The following is a 22,399-nucleotide window of genomic DNA, read 5'->3' as shown; positions in this document are numbered from 1 at the left end:
GGTTCGATTCCCCCTCCTCCACATGCAGCTGCTGGTGACCTTGGGCTAGTCACACTTCCTTGAAGTCTCTCAGCCCCACTCACCTCACAGAGTGTTTGCTGTGGGGGGGAGGAAGGGAAAGGAGATTGTTAGCCGCTTTGAGACTCCTTAGGGTAGTGATAAAGCAGGATATCAAATCCAAACTCCTCCTCCTCCTCTTCTTCTTCTTCTTCCCAACCTGATGTTGCTGAAAGTAGACTCTCTACCTGTAAACTCTACCTGTCCATGGAGAAGAATCATTTCAAATATATGTGGCTACCACAATCACATCTCATTTTGCCATAACACCACCATGGGCAGGCTTGTAGTGTGCATGCCGGCTGTTTTCACCTTCTTTTCAAGGTTAATCAGTTAAAAATAGGGGTTTGCAGAATCCAGCTCTAGAAACTGTCATGCAGAGCTTCCAGTGTCTTCTCGGCTAGGCACACAACACCTGCTTACTGTCTGAGCAACCTGTCTTCAGGAACTCCCTGGAGACCACGGTCACGTACAGATTAAGGATGTGGCTTTGAGGTCCAATTAAATGCTTCTCGTGGGCATCTAGAAATAGCCTGCCTACTTGTTGCAAGTTGGAACTCAGGGGGGAACGTGACTTGCGCAGATGCCAGGAGGAAAAGGTGGCAACTAGTGCGCCCCTTGGATGAGCTAGACATGTGCTTCCTTCCATGTAGGGTTTGTGCAGTCGTAACAGGGACATCAGGTTTCATGTCCATGTGAGAGATAATGGACCTTTGAAGAGATGTTGACAGCATTTGTGCATCATGGAAATTTGGAAACCTGTAGCTGTCAACAGAGCAGCAGGTGCTGGAGCAGCAGAAACTCCGGCTTCTGATTCGGAAAGTGGTGGTGTAAGCTTGTCGTTGAGTCCTGTGTGTTCCGGCGAAAGTACCCTCCATGCATCTGCCTATTTTGGGCCGTTACTGTTTCCGTGATGACTTTTCTCCGCGTGTTGTGTTTTCAGAACCATTAAAAACACCTGCGTTCTAGCCAAACCCAGCAAGTAAAGTTTTAAAGGGAGGAAAGATATTTATCCCCAAATGCATATTCGTGTCCGTGCGTGTGTGCATGTGTGTGTGAGAGACTTTTATTAGCCATTTTCCTGCTTAAATCTTGCCAGCAGAAGGGCGAAGTGGAAATCAGCTAAACGCTTCCTGCTTCAGAATTGCAATAGCTTTGCTATAGTTTGAGCTGTGTGTTGTTGTGTGCATAGCAGAGGGCCTTCTCACTTTCCCCAGCCACTCTGGACAGCTCACAAGAGAATATTAAAAACACGATAAAACATCAAACATTAAAAACATCCCTAAACAGGGCTGCCTTCAGATGTCTTCTAAAAGTCAGATAGGTGTTTATTTCCTTGACATCTGATGGGAGGGTGTTCCACAGGGCGGGCACCACTACTGAGAAGGCCCTCAGCCTGGTTCCCTGTAACCTCACTTCTCGCACTGAGGGAACCACCAGAAGGCCCTCAGAGCTGGACCTCAGGGTCCGGGCAAAACAATGGAGATGCTCCTTTAGGTATACTGGGCCAAGGCCGGTTAGGAATAGCTGGGTTATGAGGGAAAGAGAGCAAGGAAAGGAGAACTGGGAACACCGAAATGGAAGGATTGGTTGGTGGGGTGGGAAGTAAAATGTAAACAATGTTTTGCAGCAAAGAGCAACTTGCTTGAAATCTACAACCCGACCTGATCTCCGCCTGGCTGTGCCTAGAATTAGAACAGAATCGTATTTAAAAACAGATGTCACTCAGGTCCTTAGGAAGAGTGTAATAGTAGCCACAGGAGTAAAGAGATACCGAGTCCCACCAAGTGACACAAATATAACCTTTTGTAGGATTCTCCCCTCTCCCAGAGGTCAGTGGATCAAAATAGCAGCTCTGCCCCTGCTCCCTCGTGCCACGCTTGCACGTGAGTGCCCTGTAGACAATACGGAGGCACCAAAGACCCCATAGTTCCCAGTTTGTATGGTAACCAGGCAAGAAGATGGAGAATGGTGACTTTGGCACTTAGAATCATAGAACTGTAGTACCCCAAGGGCCATCTAGTCCAGCCCCCTGCACAACACGGGGCTTGAACCCACGACCCTCAGATTAAAAGTCTCAGGCTCTACCGACTGAACTGAACATGCGAGCTGAAAATTAAACAGCAGGGTGCCAAAGGACCCACAATGTGTAGCTATGGGAAAGGGGGGGAAAGTGATCCAAGAATATAGTAATCTCAAAATGCTACATAAGAAAAGGAAGAATCACCACACCACTGACTTTTTAAGACAGGAAGGCTTGTACAGTGGTAACTCAGGTTACATACGCTTCGGGTTACAGACTCTGCTAACCCAGAAATAGTGCTTCAGGTTAAGAACTTTGCTTCAGGATGAGAACAGAAATCGTGCTCCGGTGGTGCGGCGGCAGCAGGAGGCCCCATTAGCTAAAGTGGTGTTTCAGGTTAAGAACAGTTTCAGATTAAGAACGGACCTCCGGAACAAATTAAGTACTTAACCTCAGGTATCACTGTACTCATACTTTACTACTAAAGCAGAAGCTAAATAGACTATAACTCGGAGCCAAGTCAGAACATGGTTACTGGATTTTACTGGACTGCAGTCAAAGAACAGTGGGTACTTGCTTTTATAGGAGAAAGGAAAGCGTTTTTCTCAAACGACCAGGCACTTTTCTTGCTCAAGCTCTGGCTTTTGGCAGAGGCCAAACCAAATAGTGCTGGAGTTTCTGGAGCTGATGAGCTGCAGCAGTAGCTTCTAGGATAACATAGGTAGGTTCCAGCTTTGAAGCTTTGAACCCCTGAGGGTCGTACTACAGAGCTGGTATGTTAGGATTAATGGGTTTCAAGATGGTGACCAAATTAGATCTTACTGGTAGAATGTATGATGTGGGACAAAGAAAGCAACTGAAAATCTACATGTAGATTCTTAACAGTCTTACTGGAGCATGTTCCCAAACACAATAAAATTCCACTAACTATTTCTCTATTCTCTCAGGGCATTCCGACCAGTGTGCGACTAAAGAACCAGTCTATTTATTTTCTTTACTGTATAGGAAGTTGGGTAGGAAAAAACCCCCACAGAGCTGTGTTTATATACTCCAAATAAATAGTACAAGTGAATCCTTGATAAATTAGAAGAAGGGAGAAGTAGAGCGGGTTGACAATAGGATAGCAATCCCTTAGGAATTTGAAGGCCACAAGGGATAGCGGAGATAATCCACCAGAGCTTTCTTTGTCACATATCGCACAAGGCCATGGCATTTCCCCAGTGATTTCTGCATCCACAGCTTGTGGCAAAGGAGTTTTGAGTAGTATCCTTTTAGTTCTACAAATAGAACGGGGAGGTGGGGGGGGGGAGAGATAGAGCTGATGGGGCCAAATTAGGGGACAGGAGAAGAGGGCCTCTGAGGTAAATGGAGAGTCTGTTTCATAACAAGATGCTGCTCTTCTCAAGTTTCTCCATCCCAAGAGTGGAACCACTTGACACAGCAGTAATTTACAACCGGTCTTTCTCCAAGAAAAAGAGAGGCTCCCCCCCCCCTGCAAAAAAACCATCAGTCATTTGGATTATTTCTTGTCACCATTAATTAAAAGCCGATCTGTCCTTTCCATTTACAGTGGTGGTGGAGGAATCTTACGTCCATTTCCATTTCCTCCTGCCATATTAGATTCCTGGGTTAGAAATCTACAGCCTATTCCTTAAATTTCGGTGGATTTTGTAACTTGAGAAAATTACGCTCCAGTTGCATGGGCATAATTTTGTGGTGGTGATTGTTTGGTTCAACAATATAGAGGGCCAGGTTCAACTACACAGTTGCGGTAGTTGGAGACAGCACAAGTCCCTCCAGGACAATGGGGCTTATCTCCCTCTTCCCCTCATGGGCCCCCATCCCCCAGTCAGTTGGGGGGGGGGTTAGGTATACCCCCAGAACGGTTCATGGAAGAGGAAAGGGGAGATTGTTCCATTGGCAAGCAGAAACTTGCAATCTCCTTATTGCCACTCAAATACCATCCCATAAATCTTAATGTGTCCAGCTATGCTTTTACAATAGAGACCAGAGACTGATCTCCAGATGGTAGACCACAACTCCCATAATCCTTGACCACTGGCCATGCTGGTGTGGGCAGTTGTAAAGATGGGAGTTTGAGTCCATCCTCATTGAAAGGGTGATGGCCCCCCAACCTCAGATTGATGCAGATCTGACAGCAAAGCAAAATCAGAACCATTAGCTTTAATGGAACATAGTTGCAGATAAGTGTGTACAGGATTAAAGCCTAAAGGTATGTGCAAGTGTGTCTCCATGTGTGCATCTCTGTGTGCACACATGTGCCCAAGGAGAGCCATAAAGGCTGTAGTGAAGTGGTAGAACCTCTGTCTTGCATGCAGAAGGTTTCAGGTTCCATTCTTGGCAACTCCAAATAGGGCTAGAAAAGCTCACACCTGAAACACTGTAAAGCTACTGGCCAATCAGCATAGACATTCATGAGCTAGATGGACTAATGGGTGGATTTGGTATTAGGCAGCTGCCTATGTTCCTATAAAGAAAAGGTTGGAAAGTCCGAAACAACCAGGATTGAAAGCCCCACATCTAAAGGGGAAAGAGTCTGGGACAGCACTGAGATGGGGGTCCACATTTTGCTCCAGTGTTGAGAAACCCAAAGGCTCACATCCCCATTTCCCCATGAAGCTCATTGGGTGAGCTTGGGAACGCCAATGACTCTCAGTCTAACCAGACTCACAGTCTGGTTGTGGTGATAAAATGGGGACGAGGAGAGGTCATGTACATCATGTTGAGCTCCTTGGAGGAAAAGGTGGTCTATGAATGCAATAAATAAACCTGCAAATTTGTAAATTAAGTGATCACAAGAAGGACAGCTTGAAATTCTGGTGCTATCTCTTTGAAAGGAATTGTACCTCAGGAAGATTGCCTAGAACTTTGCAATATTTGGGGAAGGAGGGGGTGTGAAATTGCATGTGAGGATTCGTCTGCAGCAGAACGATGTCAAAAGTGTTGCTGATTAAAAAATTATTGGGCAAAATGTTGGGAACGTTTCAAAAGTCTGAGGTAACTTTTGTGTTGCAAGGACTTACAAATTAAAAGTAATGGTTGTGGTCAACAGTTTTACTCAGAGTGGAGCCCCTGAAATGAATGACCGCTCCCCGCATAAAACGGGGGGCGACCTTTACGTGGACGCGCGCAGCCCCTGGATCTGGAGCAGCTCCATCAGCATAGGCTTGGCTTTGCCTTCCCTCAGGTGGGATACCTGGAGGTCTCCGCCTATCCCAGTCAGTTGTCCAATCCCACCTGGGGGAAGCGTTGCCAAGGAGATCAGGCCAGGTAGGGGAGGGATTACCTGCCCACACAATAGAGGGAGGATCTTACCTGGGAATCCTCACTTGGCTCCAGAGCTTTTTGCTCTTTTTTCCCCCAGTTTTACTCAGAGTGGAGCCCCTGAAATGAATGAGCCTAAGTTAGTCATGTTCATTAAGTTCCATGGGTCTTCTTTGAGCATAACATTGTTGAATACAAAATCCCCCCCCCCCCCCGTTATACCTTGCTTAACTCTCTTTTCTTACTGGATTCCTTTAGCCATTAAGTACTGCTTGCCAGAAGTGCATTAACCACGAAAATGTTCAGATCTCTTGGTGAGATAGTGTCTTCCCTTTTATCCATACAAATTTCACAAGTTGTCGAGTTCCTTTCCCATGTCTTTCCGTTCTCCATTCCGTGCTCACTTAATGCTTGCGGCCTATGAATGGCATTAGCATTAAGCCCTAAGATGTTGGGGTCATGGTTGTTGAGGGGTTTTTTTTTTGCAATGTTCTGGAAGTATTACTTTGACACAGAACATTAAGGAGGTTATGAGATTGCCAAGGTGTAGCGATTTTGGGCTGGCGGGAGGCTACGTCCTGTTCTATTAGTCCATGAAAGAAGCCAGCTGTGTTTACTGGACTGGCACCAGATCCAGCCAAGCCTAACTTGTAAAACAAACAAACAAAACAAAACAAGCATATTGCTTATATTAAGACACTCAAGCCTATCAAACGGCAAAAGTATGCCTAAGAAAATGAGCATAGTAGCAGGTGTGAGAAACAGGGGAAGAAGCAGGTGAATTGCTCTGTGTGTGTGGGTTTGCGTCATTCTCTCTTTGTGTGTGTGGAGGCAGGTGGCACTGTGGTCTAAACCACTGAGCCTCTTGGGCTTCCGATCAGAAAGTCGGCGGTTTGAATCCGTGCGACGGTGGTGAGCTCTCGTTGCTCTGTCCCAGCTCCTGCTAACCTAGCAGTTCAAAAGCACACCAGTGCAAGTAGATAAATAGGTACCGCTGTGGCAGGAAGGTAAACGGCGTTTCCGAGCACTCTGGTTTCCATCACGGTGTCCCATTGCACCAGAAGCAGTTTAGTCATGCTGGCCACATGACCCAGAAAGCTGTCCATGGACAAACGCTGGCTCCCTCAGCCTGAAAGCGAGATGAGCGCTGCAACCCCAGAGTCGCCTTTGACTGGACTTAACTGTCCAGGGATCCTCTCTCTCTCTCTCGCTCTCTGTGGGTATGTGTGTAGATAGTTATAGTGAATCCAGAGTGAGGCTCTGCGTTTCTGTACAAACTTACCTTAGCAGTAAATTCCATTGAACATGTATAGGGCTGCATTTCTAGGCATTTATTGTAGGAATGACTGAGGCTGGATCCAACTGTTTTAGAACATGTTGCTGATAATGCCAACGTTGAAGAAAAGTATTGGGATTGGTTTCTAGATGATCCTCAGGGTCCCTTCGACCTCTACAATTCTATGATTCTATGGTTGTAATTTTGTTTTTGTTTTTTTCCTATTGGAAGAAAATGCGGGATATAACAATGAAAAGAAATGAAAGTGCCACAGTGATAGGAAACTGTAGTAAGGAAGCTTGGCTCTGGAAACATTCGGTCTAAAGGTCAGACTTAAATGTTCAGCAGAAGCAAGTGGTTAAAGTTTCCCTAGACCAGCTGTTCTCAACCTGTGGGTCCCCAGATGTTGTTGGACTACAACTCCCATCATCCCTGAGCTCTGGCCTTGCTAGCTAGGAGTGATGGGAGTTGAAGTCCAACAACATCTGGGGACCCACAGGTTGAGAACTGCTGCCCTAGACTGTCCCTGTTTGGGGTGCAAGTGTCAGGGGTGTAGGAAGAGGGGGTGCGGGCGGGCGGGCCACCCCGGATGTCATCCCTAAAGGCATGACAAAATGGCACACTGTGAGAGGCAGCACTTACTGCGTCTCTCCTGGGAGTGGCTCAGGGCCCTATGTTGGCCCAAACGGCAGTATGGGGCTTGCGTCCGCCAGGCAGACTCCGTGGGCAGCTTGCTGCGGTGCCCCTCTGAATGGATCACCATGGTGCTCTCATGGGTGGCTCGCCTGGCCCCACCCCCGCCGCTCTGGGTGCTGGAGCTGCTAGCTACACCCCTGGCAGGTGTGCTTGAATGTTGTTGTTGTTTGGTCATTTAGTCATGTCCGACTCTTTGTGACCCCATGGACCAGAGCATGCCAGGCACTCCTGTCTTCCACTGCCTCCCGCAGTTTGGTCAAACTCATGCTGGTAGCTTTGAGAACACTATCCAACCATCTCATCCTCTGTCATCCCCTTCTCCTTGTGCCCTCCATCTTTCCCAACATCAGGGTCTTTTCCAGGGAGTCTTCTCTTCTCATGAGGTGGCCAAAGTATTGGAGCCTCAGCTTCACGATCTGTCCTTCCAGTGAGCACTGAGGGCTGATTTCCTTAAGAATGGAGAGGTTTGATCTTCTTGCAGTCCATGGGACTCTCAAGAGTCTCCTCCAGCACCATAATTCAAAAGCATCAATTCTTCAGCGATCAGCCTTCTTTATGGTCCAGCTCTCACTTCCATACATCACTACTGGGAAAAACATAGCTTTAACTATACGGACCATTGTTGGCAAGGTGATGTCTCTGCTTTTTAAGCTGCTGTCTAGGTTTGTCATTGCTTTGTGTGCTTGAATGCTCCCTTGCAAATAGCGGCCATGCATTTAGAAAAACATTATGTGGGAGAGAAGAAAAGCAGTTGTACTGTTCCTGCGGCTGCTCTTATATGTGCAAAAAGGGTTGTTGGTTTTTTTGTTTAGATTTGCAATAATTCAGCATGCAATACCCCATTGGTATCCTAGAGTGGTATATTCCAATGTCAAGGCTTCATTCTGCTGAATGTATATTCAAGCCTGACGTATAAAACGCTAATATGAAATCCAAACCGTGGAAAGAAGCTGGCAGGGAGACAGCTGCAGTGTTACTAGGTGGAATGTCAAGGACGAGGAGCTATTGCATAAGAACGACCAAGAAGACAGTGAAAGTTAGAAATGGAACATACAGATTAAAAGAATGAACTTTGCGGTGGCAGTGATTACATTTCTGCAAACTGAAGCCAGGTATGGATGAAAGACTTCATCTGAATGCAATTCAGCAATTAATCGAATCGTGTCGTAATTGAATGAAAAGCAGACTGGCTGTGTGTCTGCAACTATACCAAGCTCTAAAAGAGCTGTAAAGAAAAATAAATCTTTGGAGAAACATGTTATCCTGCATTCCCAGACAGAACAGAACGTGGATCTGGGCAATAATTTTTAAAAGAAGTGCTTGCAAAAACTGCAGATACTAAGCACAGTTTTAAGAGGCATTCTGTCCCCATTTCCACACTCGAGAGGAATGCCATTTCTAAAACGATGTCTGCTGAAATATAAGTGTGCGTCATCTAAAAATAATGCATTTTCATTTTACCCAGATGTAAATGTATGCTATTTTAATTTATGGTTTAATGGGTTAATAAACTAAAACTTGCATGATCAATAAATTTCTTTAACTGAGTTGCAGCACTAGTTATGTTTATGTTTATGATTATGATTATTATTCCCCTCCCATCTGGCTGGGTTTCCCCAGCCACTCTGGGTGGCTTACAGAATATATAAAACATAATAAAGCATCAAACATTAAAAACATTAAAATGAATATCCCCCAACAATCTCATGAAATTTACGGTATTGAAAATGCATCCAAGTTTGACTCTATAAAAGCCACTGTAGCCTATTTATTTATTTCATAAAATGTATGCATCACTTGATTGTAAACAACAACAACACCCTCAAAGCAGTTTTCAAAAAGATAAACAATAAAATCAATTTTAAAAAATACAACTCCACATTAAAACACTTGAAGTGGTTCACGCGTTGGACTAGGACTTGGGACACAAGGCTTCAAATCCCGAGACAATCTAATCCCCATGAAATTCACTGCGTCACCTTGGGCTAGTCTCTGTATTTTAGCCTAACCTAAATGGGAACGGGTTGAATCATACCCTTGAGCTTCTTAGAAGGAAGGTGAGGTATCAGTGCAGAAATCATATACGCAAAAGCTTGCTTTGCACCTTGAAATGAATTATAGAGACAATATTTCTTCAGTCGGATAGTAAAACCTTGGGATAGGCTGCTGTCAAGCCTGTTGTTCATAAAGTGCCATTTACGTAGATGATGCCACATTAGTAGTAGTAACAACAACAACAACAACAACAACAACAACAACAACAACAACATATGATGACGAAGAAGAAATTCTTACTCTTCAGATGGGAGCAATGTGCACTCACCTTGTAATCACCAAGACGTTTGCTTGGCTTGTATATTTTGCAACTTCTTTATATGATTTTCCAGAAACAATTGCTTGCTTGCAGAGATTCCTAAATCATGGAAGGAAGGACGTGATTTCTACACACACACACACACACACACACACACACTTGTATCTGCTGGATTTTTCACAAATCCTTTTTCTTCTGTTGTTTCCTTACTGATTTACAAAGAGTTGTAGTTCTCAAAACATTCCCAACACCATCAAAGAGCAACAGATTTCCACATAAGGATATGAAAGCAAATTTCTACAGTGATAATTTCTCCCCCTCACCCCCGGTTGTCGCATACAGGTGATGTGACATGGTGCAGAAGTGTAGGAACATGATATTTACTCTGACAGGAAAATGATGCAAAAATAAATTTCATTCAAATGAAATCTTTTTTAGACATCTTCAGTTATTGGGGTTATTAAGTCAGAGGTGACGGAAGAGAAGCAACATTTATTTAAAGGGCAAAGTTGGCTGCAGAAGACAATTTATGTTAACTTACTTTCACAAGGTTTAATCTCAAATACGTAGCTTAAATCTATTAAAAACACACAGAGACACACATGTCTAGGATAGAGTTAGCAGCAACAATAAGAGGAGATGGCGGAAACAGATCTAGGTCAGGAGCGCTAAAATTTAAGCACCACATTCCCTCAGCTTAATCTGTGGCAGTGAGTGAAGTTGAAGCCGGTGGTGGGTGTGGCTGGAGCCAAAAATTGAACTGGGCTGCTCCTTCTCTCTCTCTCTCTCTCTCTCTCTGCCGCCCGCCCCCTTTGCACACACACTAACTCTTTTCTGGCATCCTCTGAAAATCTCCCCCTTCCCAGCTTTCTAACTCTGATGCCAAATTTAGCCGAAAAAGTGACTAGCCAACTGTATTCCTGCTCATTGCTCTTTCACTTCAGATTATTATTATTATTATTACTACTACTACTACTACTACTACTAATATTACTGTTATTTTATTTATGAGACGCCCATCTGACTAGGTTGCCCAACCTACACTGATTCCCTAAGGTATTGGAATTATTACTGAATTCCTTAATCCTCACCTGATTTGCCTTGAAGATAATAATCTGAACTGCTGTGAGCCACAACCCTATGAAATGTATTAGTGCGTATATTGATGGTTCCGACTAGCACTGAATACAAGACCACGGACTCAGCTATACAGCTGCAAATAAAACGTTTTAAATGTGTTCTAAAGTGCAATATACAAATGTGACACTAGGCGGCGACACTGAGCTATGAAAAATTCAATGTGTTTTTTAAAACGTTTTTTAAAAAAGCGTTTTCACAGCGCTTTTTATATGTGTGTAGATTCCACCCATGCCAAAGTTAGATTGCTGTTATCATTCTCCTAGGTATAAATACCACTGAAGAGGTATTACGCAGGGACCTATTACCAGTGCTGTTATGTAATTGTACTGGCAAATCATGGCTGGATTGTACCCATTACTAGAGAGTACCAAGGACGCTTTCAAGGCTGTTGAATGAGATTATTATTCAAATAATAACTTGGTTTACATCCAAGCATGTTTTAGTAGCGTGTAGCAGCTAATCACTGTCTGAGCATATTCTCGATTTTGGTGTATGCTTGGAGCAAATTTTCCCATGATCATGATGCTGTTTACACAATCAAGGAGAGCCAAAGACCTCTAATTAGTTGAGAGCTTTCCCCACTCTCAGAACCCAATCTACCTTTGATCGAAGGATAAATAACTTCCCCAGATTCCACCCCCAAGTGTCTTACAAAACGCTGGTCATTCACTAAAATGACGTTCTAACTGCACATCTAAAAAAGGTGATTTGGACAGTACCCCAGTTTTAATGAACAAAGGAAACAGTAAGAATATCCACCAGTGTAGTGCAATTTTAATACTTTATGAAGGAGTTAAGATCCCAACTGAAAGAGCAATCTGAAAGCTCCGACCTGACCATCCTTACACAAAATTTTGATCAGTGTAACTTTCCTTCCCATGGAAATCGCATTTGCTATATTTTTAGTTGATTCCGACAGAGTGAGAAGCCATTACTCGCATCCAATTTTCCACATAACTGCTTCTGACTGCTGTCCCTTTTAAAGTCTTTTCAGGCTATCCATCCAGAATTAACTTTCTTTTAAGAAAAGGCCTTTTGTGGTTTATAAATTTTTAAATGCAGGATGGGAGCTGCCAGAACAGCTTTGGAGAGCAACCAAAGATTTGAAGCAGTCTCCCTAACATGAAATGAGGTACAGCTCTGACTGCACCTGGAGACAGTACCTCTTTCATTCGCCGTCTTCAGAGTTATGACACCTCTGGCTTTCGCCTCAGAACATCAGGAATTTTCCTTCAAACTGGCTTCTTGGAACGAGGCTTGTGCACTATCAGGGGATAATTTATCACATCATATTTCTCTGACTTGAGAAATTCAGCCCTCTTTTTCTTCTTCTTTTCAACAGAGTGGTATTAAAAAGGAAAGAGAAAGAACACGACAGCAAGGGCTGCTAAACTCATGCAGGAATCTTCAGATGGGGCCAGAGATAATGGACAATGGGGACTACAAGAGAGCAAACAGGCAGCAGGGGGATAGTAGTCACCATCAATTATAACTGTACATAAAACTTCTCATTAAATTCCTGGTCCTCCATTCTTCGCCTGTAATTCACAAAGAGTTTCATTGATATCTGTTAGGCTGATTTCGCGAGGGACCTCTGGTCGGCCAGAGTGAATTCTTCTCAGTAGTATAACACTGCTTTCCGTCTTTGGTGGTTCAAGCATCTTTGCATTTAATGTGCAAGGATTTGTTTATTTATTTTTATATGCAAATTGCATCGGAGGAGGAGGGGCTGATAATTGAAGGAATCAGAACTGGCACTGGAGGGGATTTAACCATTTTCTCCCCCTCTGCAATGCTCAGAAGGTTCCCCTTTCCAAAGCTACTGTTTGCCTGGGGGGGGGGGGGCAGCAAGTGGGGAAATCCCCCACTGTAAAATTATTACAACTCCCCCTCCCCCCAAAAGCTGAAACAACATGCATTTTTTGGTAAAAAAGAAAATGCATGTCCAAAGATGTCTATGTGTCATCTTGGCTCTGAGTAATTGTGGGAAATATTAAGGGTGGTGGCCCTGAGAAAAAAAGAGGACAGCATTATAAATAATCGTTCTCGACAACTCAAACATTTGGGCTCCCTGTTACTTTTCACCCAATATCTGTAAGTGAGACATGTTTTAACTAATTTAGTATGAAGATGTGGCTCACTTAGAGATTGTACAAACCTTGAGTTATGATTGCCGCCATAAATCAATCCATAGTAATTTAGGTTGAATATATAAAGTAATTGCTGAGATAGATACAGTGGTACCTCGGGTTACAAACGCTTCAGGTTACATAAGCTTCAGGTTACAGACTCCACTAACCCAGAAATAGTACCTTGGGGTAAGAACTTTGCTTCAAGATGAGAACAGAATCACGTGGCGGCAGCGCAGCGGCAGCAGGAGGCCCCATTAGCTAAAGTGATGTTTCAGGTTAAGAACAGTTTCAGGTTAAGAACAGACCTCCAGAACGAATTAAGTTCTTAACCCGATGTACCACTGTATATAGATAGATGATAGATAGATATAGATAGATATAGATAGATAAATAGACAGACAGACACACACACGAACGACCAAATAGTACCTAACTCCCACTTGATTGAACAAAATGTATCCAACAATTAGTGAACAATGCTGAGGGTGTAAAGAACCCAATCCAAATTTGGTGATACAGACCTATTGAGAATCCGCTTTTACAGAAATAAGATATATCATTGGCTACATTCTTCCAGGCTAAATCCCAGAAAACATAGAGCTGCAAGGGATTAGAGGGGTCATTGAGGCCAGTCATCCCCCAACAGTGTAAGACAAATCCCTGTCAACACTAGAGGGAAGACACAGAAATCAAGGAGGGAAGGCAAGGGAAGGAAATGATAATAACACAAGCGAGAAAAGCAGGCAAATGTGTACTTAGTCTGTGCTTCATTTGGACTAGGAAATTGATGTGCTTCTGCCCTTAATCCTAACATTTATGAATCAAGCCTTTTCAATACACTGGAACCTGTTTGGGGAAAAAAATAATATTTTTCAAACAAGCACCGAGAAAGGCGAAAGAAGTGAAGTGCCTTCAAGAAGAGAAGTTGTCTTTACACGTCTTTTAGCACGCAGCAATTGCATTTGGCTTTTTGAGGGGAAAATTAGTCAACAGAGGTCTCGTGAATCCTGGGGAAGGACATACTAATTTTAATGAGCCACGACTATAGGCAAAGTGGTCCCTGTTTTCTGCTATTGCATGACAGGGAGAATTTTAACAAAAGGCTGCAGCCGACATGTGATGGTAATTACAAGACATTAGGTGTCTTGTAATGATTTATCACCAAGGGGATTTGCAGAACACTTGTGGCCAGTTAGCTTTTGGTAAGGGAGGTCAGGATTCATAATTGATTAACAGGTGGTAGAGTCATTGTGCCCGGAGGCCATATTGATGCTATAAATTCCCTATCTGCCTCATTGAGCACTGGGCCAGAACTGTCTCTCTGTGTGTGCTCTAAACATTGTCAATTCCTTTGGGGAGACCAGAAGGGAGCTGAATGGAGTTCCAGACGACCTTTCGGGATGGCCCTATTCACACCGCATCCATATATCATTAGAAGACACAACATGTCACTTACTTTTTGAGTATTATGCAATTGGTTTAACTCTTGTAACGAGAGATCGCCAAACGCAGTTGAAATCCACAGGTTCAGATTCTTTTTTTTAAAAAAAAAAAAAATTATATGCGGGTCTGAGCTAAGGTTTCGGTACAGTTGGATCCTCAGAGTTAGGACTCAGCTACATTAGTCAAAACGCAGTGTTATAAATGCGTTACAACACCGTGACACCAGAGGGCGCTGCAGAGCTGAAACCGCAACTCAATTATATTTTCAATTGTGAGCTTTTTTGCAGAGCGTATTCAGAGTGGTTTTTTAATAGCTGTGTAGATTTAGCCTTGTAGTGAGTTCCTGTGTTTACCATTCCTGATCTGTATTCACCTCTGAGCTTCACTCTGTTTTTAGATAAGGTAGTTCTTTTACTATTGTGGTTTTTCAAAATGTTTTGAGGAACTCTAAGCTTTCTTGGGAATTGGTCAGGATTTCATCAGTAGGACCCATAGGGCCTGAAAGAAAGCTTATTCACTGCTGCTGACCTCCCCTTGCAGAGCCCATTGCTAGGGAGTGCTGGGTATGTTCTGGCTGTGTTCTGGTGTGTTGTCAGGTCCAGAATCAGCACGCAGCATAGCTGGGCAACTGTTAAGTTTTGTTAAAATGCTTATACAGTGGTGCCTCGCAAGACGAAAAGAATCCATTCCGCGAGTCTTTTCGTCTTGCGGTTTTTTCGTCTTGCGAAGCAAGCCCATTAGCGGATTAGCGCTATTAGCGCTATTGGCAGTTTAAGGGCTAAAAACGGCTTTTTAAGGCTTAAGGGATTAGCGGTTTTGCTGCTAGAAGGCTTTTAGCAGCTTAGCGCTTCAGAAAAAGGGGTTTTGGAGCGAAAAAAACCCTCCAAAATTTTCGTCAATTTTCGTCTTGCGAAGCAAGCCCATAGAGAAATTCGTCCTGCGAAGCACCTCCAAAACGGAAAACCCTTTCGTCTTGCGGGTTGTCCGTCTTGCGAGGCATTCGTCTTGCGGGGCACCGCTGTATATTCATCACTTCTAAAGAGGAAGTGCATCACTAAAAAGTAACAAAACAGGATACATATTTGCATAAAAATTGTATATACTAATTTATATGTAGAGATGCATTTTGTAGATACAAAATGGCCTAGCTAAATCTAGGAAAACAGCTTACTCTATGGTTTTAACCCCTGTATGCTTTCACTAAAGCTAGGCATGCTGGTTATATATGGGGCTGATTTATCCCACAGTGTACTCACGCAAAGCAGGTGCTGGCATTTTTACAAGGGCTTGGATACCTTTTTACCAGGAATTAAGGAAGTAAGAAAAAGAATAAACCATCTAAAGTAACAGGGGAAAGTGAGAAGATTAAGCTTGGGAGAAGGGTGATATACAATGACTTCTGATTTATTGGTGATAAAATGGAGTAGTGATAGTCGCTTGTGAATGATTGTATATCCCTATAAGTGGCGCAAAGCCAGAAAAAGCCAGGACTGGACTCGGCCGCTGCTACAATATTTCTGTTCGAGTACCTGTCATGTTCAATGCCAGCAGCTGCCATAAATTATAAGATGCACCGTCTGAGCCTTCAACAAATAAGCACTCTGGTGAGAGATGCTAGGTCAACGCAGGAGTGCAATACGTAACCAAGACTCTTTGGGAAAAGGAACTCCAGTTTTCTCTTTCTCATAATACAAACTCAAGACAGCATTCAATCAATGGCATTTATAGGGATTTGCAACAAGCAAGAAGTTGGTTTGATGAAAGAGATGAACCTGGGAATGCATTGCAATAAGATCATGTGAAGCTTTCTCACTGTTGTGGCCTTTCCCCCATAGATGCTGTGGTATATTACCACAGTGCCTTGATGTGGGGCTGCCTTTGAAGACTGCAGATATTTCAGTGAGTTCAGCGGTAAAGGTAAAGGACCCCTGGCAGTTAAGTCCAGTCGCGAACGACTCTGGGGTTGCGGTGCTCATCTCGCTTTACTGGCCAAGGGAGCCGACGTTTGTCCGCAGACAGTTTTTCTGGGTCATGTGGCCAGCATGACTAAGCCGCTTCTGGCGAAACCAGAGCAGCACACGGAAACGACGTTTACCTTCCCACCGGAGCGGTACCTATTTATCTACTTGCACTGACGTGCTTCCATGCCTTGTTGGTTGGCAGGAGCTGGGACCAAGCAACAGGAGCTCACCCCATCATGGGGATTCGATCCGCAGACCTTCTGATTGGCAAGCCCTAGGCTCAGTGGTTTAGACCACAGCGCCACCCACGTCTCCAGTGAGAACACGGATGCAAATAATAATAATAATAATAATAATAATAATTTTTATTATTATTTATTATTTATACCCCGCCCATCTGGCTGGGTTTCCCCAGCCACTCTGGGCTGCTTCCAACACAATATTAAAATCAAATGCCTTCACATTCTTGGTTTTCTATCATGTTCCCGTTGAAATCTGCCTTTCAAAAGGACCGTACTGTAGAGTCTACCTCAGTACAGTGGTACCTCGGGTTAAAACCTTAATTCGTTCCGGAGGTCCGTTCTTAAGCTGAAACTGTTCTTAACCTGAAGCACCACTTTAGCTCATGGGGCCTCCTGCTGCTGCCATGCCACCGGGGCACAATTTCTGTTCTCATCCTGAAGCAAAATTCTTAACCTGAAGTACTTTTTCTGGGTTAGCGGAGTCTGTAACCTGAAGCGTCTGTAACCTGAAGCGTATGTAACTTGAGGTACCACTGTAGCTGCCTTTCCTTATGACCATTGACATACAACCAACCTTTGGCCTCCGTTGTTTAACTTGGGATGGGGGTGGCTGGAGGGGAGATTGTGTTAGAATTATGTGCGACCCTTTTCCACTGGTAATCCTTTGTGAGCTTCTCAAATGCCTCAGAGAGGAATGTTTCTGTAGAATTGTGTTGTTTTACAGATGGTGCAAACGCCTCTCCTGGTGCTTTGCGGATAACAGGGAGGTGGTGGGTTTTTGTGTGTGTGTGTTGTTGTTGTTTTTTGCAGATGTCCAAGTGTCAAGAGGGTTTAGCTATTCTTTTAGCAGACGCAGTTTGGAAATCCCCGAGTGTTTTAGAACATAACTCTTCCTCGCTGGAGCTTCTCTGCTTCTGGCTCCTGTGGCATTTTCAGGGATGCCTTTTGTATTATTCTTTCCATGAAATAGAGATCCCTAACCTCTGGATTCTACCCCTCCCTCCTTTTCGGTTTCCTGCTTTTAAATCAAAGCCGTTTAAATCAGTGTCGGGGAAGCATTCCCAGCTACGTTTGGTGCGTTAAATCTTGCAGATGTCTATTCTGTACAAAAGGGATCTTAATCCTGGGCTGTGTGAGGGCAGAACTTGTTACATGGTAGTAATGGAGATGTATCTCAAAAAGACTGATGCCTCCATCCCTGGCATCTTATTGTCAGTCATCGGCACCATCAGCAGAACACAAGGAAGGTTTTTGCTTTTTAGCAATTTGGTAACCCTTGAGATACAGAAAGAAGTATATTCTTCAGCAGGGCTCTGGGGAACCACACCCTATTGTGATAATATGGGCTAAAACACTGTAAACATTTAGGTGCCAGGGATTTTGCTTTGATGATGATGATGATGATGATGATTGCTGATAAATGCAATCTCTGTTTGGCTTTGGGGGTGCAGTGAGTTTCGGGATTTATTTATTTATTGCATTTACGCAGCTGCTGGTTTTAGGTTTTATTTTATATTTGTATAGAATTTGTTTTCAGACAAATAGGGCTAATTTGGGAGTTTTGCCTTCCTCATAGCAACTGTTACAACTCTGACTCAAAAAAGGCATTGGGGGGAGAGGGATATGTAAAAATCTCAGGGCACGCTGGTAAAGGGGTCTGGGTTGAAGTTCTGTCCAAAGGTCCAGATGGCGGGTGAGGGGCTGACGGGCCAAAGGACTTCCATTCGGTTGCGGGGGGGGGGGGGATGGTCGCCATAGTTGACCTGCCTCTTGAAGACACCCTTAACCCAGAACCAACCGTTGTGAATAATCACCCAGTAGTCAGAATGGATTATACATACCCAGTGCCTACGCCAAAGCCTACTGTCATCTGTAATCAATAAAGTTGTGGCCAATTTAGTTCCAAGATCTTGTTGTGTCGTTTTTGTTGCTACTCCATTACTGCTCCTTTCCAGTTCCTGGGTCACACTGCGCATGGGCCTGCAACCAACTTCTCAAACTTGGCTTGTTCAATGCTCTCTGTGTGTGTTTGCTCATGCGCACATGTGCATACGCTCGCATGTAAGTTCCAATATGCATGTTGAAAGTTTCTGTGCACATAATGGCCTCCCCATTCATTTCACTATCAGGAGAATCTATTTGTAGTTAAGGAGAAGGCGGCTCACCCAGGAGATTTATGTGCACCTCAGAGGATGCACAGAGTTTTGGATCAGAGCCCAGGCAAGTCATCACTTGAGTTTCTATATTTACCTTTTGGGTTATACAGGGCACGGAAATGATTTGTGTAGATGAACGTGGTTATTTTATACTTGACAGATTTGAACTATGGTTGTGGGGAGAATGGCTGCTTTTTAAAAAGCCATACCCTCCCTTTCTCATCGTGGCTAAAGCTATGAAAGAATGCCAGCTGCTTAAGTAGGAGGAACCAAAACTATTCCTGCAACTGCTGCCATTATACAGTAATTATGTTTGTTGCAAAAGTAATAATAATGCACTTGCTCTGTGCAATTCTTACTTTGCTAGCAGCCGGGATAGAAAATAATAGCAAATAATGTTTTCCTACAATGTTAACTTGGTTGTTGTCAGTAGGGGGGGAGGGGAAGACTAATGCACCTCTAGCAGAGTTATAAATTTTCTAAACTATTTGCGCACAGCATGATTAAAAATAAATAAATCTGTGTACAAAGAATTTCTGCAAAGCAACTGGCACTCTAATCCAAACAATTAGCATTAAGCTGTAAAAATTCCAAGCACCCAAATTTAGCTTCCCCTTTAGCGCGGCTCTTATTTTGTTCAGCTCAGGGATCCAATTGGATAGCAGATTCATATCTTTCACAAGCAGCCGTGCTGCTACTGCCAAAGGGACTTTGGCATCCCTGGACTTCTCAGATGTCTTGTAGCCTTTATGGTGTCCATTTCCACTTGGGTGCAAATAGTTCTTCTGCCCTCCCCAAAGACTGACGTCACTGACGGCAAGTGCATTTAGATGCTCAGCAAATGTCTGCCTGAAACTTCATTATTTTACTGCGCTTTCTAAAAAAAGCCGAGAGTGGACTGCTCTTCTTCGGTACCTAACTTGCAGAACTCTACATGGATTGAGCCTGATGTTTTGACAAACACCAGGCTTATGTCCCTCAGGAAACTGGCTGCAAAGCGCTCTGAATATGCTATTTTCATTGATATCATCTATGCGTCTGTGTAAATCGGCAGAATGACCGCCTCCAACAAAAAGTCCGTGGTAAACTCCTTGGCCAAAATATTTGACCCGAATGCTTTACAGAACCAGCGACCTTCTGGTGAAGAGGAAGACTCACCTGCTCCCCAAATTTCAAGCAAGGATGTCAGCCCCCCTGAACAAATGAGCGAGCTGGATATTGCTTCCTTGGATCAGAAAATAAGCAGGTTGTTGACTGGGCAAGACAATGTCCTTCAGAAGTTGGATTACTTTTCGCAGGAAATCTGCTATATGGAAAAGAACATGGCGCTCTTAAAGGAAAAAGGAAGGGACTCTGGACTCCGACCGTCCGCCATAACGCCTGAGAAGCCGAATGGTTCTGATGTCACAACATTATGCCTAGAAATTGACAAGAAGCTTGCCGACATGAACAGAAGCGCCGAGCAACAAGCCAGAAGGTTAGATGGGCTTGAGCAATTGGTCCTGGGAGTCCAGCAACTCCTTGGCTGTTTGGTAGAAAAACTGAAGACTTCTACCTTCACGGACCTCATCTGCAGAAATGAAGTTCCTCATAAGCTCCTTAGAGTCGGTGGCTACCTGCGGAAAGATAGATCGGGAAACCTTTTCAGGATGCAGGCATTCTCGGACAAAAAGGATGCGCTGTTCAGCAAATGGAATGAAAAGGTGAGCCCAGCTATTTAAGAGCCTAATGTGCTTTGCCCCCCTTCCCTCCTTTGTGCTCAGTGGGAGTTGTTTTGGGCTAGATCCAGATCTTCTGATACAGGAAAGGTTCCTTCCATTTTTGACAGTGACTGAGATCCAGCTGCAGCTCCTCACGGGAGGAAGGGAGGGGCGGGGATAGCCAGAGATTTCCTTTCCGCGCTGCATCTCCCAGTACCACCTCCAGCGTTCTGGAGGGTTCAACCTCAACCCTTCAAAGCCGTTTGGGAAGGTGCAGGGGCCTGCAGAAAGAAGGGAGAAATTTCCCATCCAGGGCTCTATCTATACTTTTAGCGAAGTTCTGCTCCAGGCAGCCCTGGATCCAACCCCTTGTTAACTGTAATAAGTCATTCAGGTTTGGATTTTGTTTTTGTTTTTTAAAAGCTCCAAATTTTGAGCATTGTGAGCAATGCAAAATCAAACCATAATAATGGCATGTGCAGCTTTGTCTTATTGTTTGGGTAACAGTATGCTCATTGCGTGGACAGGCGGAGTCCCCAGATCCCGAGCGGTCCCCCCCCCCGTCATGTGGAATAACGACTCAAGACAATGTGCTGTGGGATTAAATTGGCCACAACTTTATTAAATTTCAAATGTGGGTAGACCTTGGCTCAGGCATTGGGCGTTCTCCCTCCCCAGTCCCCAGCCAGGGACCTAGGGAGTATCAGGGTTATCCAGTGGGGGGGGGGATGGGCCGGCTCTGGAGAACATATGTTCAAGCAGAGATAGCTGCCCCCATTACGCTGCCGCCACAGGGGAGAGCAACGACGACCTTTCGGCGTACGGTCAAAGCCTCCCTTCAGAAACCCCTTTAACGGGGAACCCTGGTATCGCCGCCGCAAAGAGGAAGATGGACTAAAGGATTCCGCCCAAGGTCTGATACCGCCAAAGTTGTGACGTTTTGCTACGGGAAAGGCGAAACCTGCCAATGCAGGGAAATTCCTTTCCGGCCCTTTAACAGCGACCTTAACGTAGCAGCGCCCGCATACCTGTGAAGAAAAGTTAACCTGCAAAACAAGACATTAACTGAGGGTGGGTAGGGTGGGAGAAGCTCTGGAGCCAAGTGAGGATTCCCAGGTAAGATCCTCCCTCTATTGTGTGGGCAGGTAATCCCTCGCCTACCTGGCCTGGTCTCCTTGACAATGCTTCCCCCAGGTGGGATTGGACAACTGACTGAGGTAGGCGGAGACCATCAGGTATCCCACCTGAGGGAAGGCAAAGCCAAGCCTATGCTGATGGAGCCGCTCCAGATCTAGGGGCTGCGCGCGTCCACGCAAAGGGCGCCCCCCGTTTTAAGCGGGGAGCGGTCATTCTAGAAACCACAAATAGGGAAGAAATCCCACTCTCGTTATTCTCAGTTATTATTTCAGCACAACCTGTTTCTAACAAAATGTCAGAATTTATTTCTGAGACTCTGGTCATTTGGGAAAGTGCTTTATGAACGTAAATTAATATAAAGTACCTCCCTGCAGATTCTGTGTGCTGTGATATCAAAAAACCCACAAACAAACAAAGTGGCACTTTTTAATATTTAATTAAAGGTATTTTGCACTTTCATTCGGTGGAACTTTACATTTTCAGTTCCCTGAACACCTTTGCTGCAGGTTATGTTCTTTTTGTAAAATATAAAAGGAACGCTGCACATGTAACAAGCTATTTCAGGATAGGCATGGGTGTAGATATTGGACTACTTTAGATGTAACACTAAACCATAGTTTAGTATTGCAAGAGTGAACCTGGGTAACCCCTGAACTCACTAGTCCTTCAGAGCAGTCACAAGGGCAGTTTGGGTGCTTTCACTTCCATTTTAGATTAACAGTAGCTTGCAGTTTCATCTATGCAAACTATGATTCATTCTAACTATGGTAGAAACAAACTAATATCAAACCCAAGTTTACTGGCTTGTTTTTGCAAACCACAGTGAAGATTTACCAT

The 22,399-nt window shown here is 44.2% G+C and overlaps 1 protein-coding gene across 2 annotated transcripts in view; it reads left to right on the top strand.

Annotated features, from left to right (window-relative positions):
- MYLK4 (myosin light chain kinase family member 4) overlaps window positions 1-22,399 on the top strand; it is a 78,806-nt gene that overhangs the window by 32,219 nt on the left and 24,188 nt on the right. Inside the window, exon 1 of one of the 2 annotated variants that reach the window (XM_083449439.1) lies at window positions 19,498-20,428. The exons of the other annotated variant lie outside the window; for it this stretch is intronic. Coding sequence (XP_083305565.1) covers window positions 19,781-20,428 — 648 coding nt within the window. The 5' untranslated portion in view covers window positions 19,498-19,780. Of the gene's footprint in view, window positions 1-19,497; window positions 20,429-22,399 lie in introns of those variants that run through there. 2 annotated transcript variants of the gene reach the window in all.

This window comes from Podarcis tiliguerta (genome assembly GCF_965153285.1).
Source record: "Podarcis tiliguerta genome assembly, chromosome: 7".
Taxonomy (NCBI): Eukaryota; Metazoa; Chordata; class Lepidosauria; order Squamata; family Lacertidae; genus Podarcis; species Podarcis tiliguerta.
Note: the sequence above shows the minus strand (reverse complement) of the source record. Positions and strands in the feature narration are given on the sequence as shown.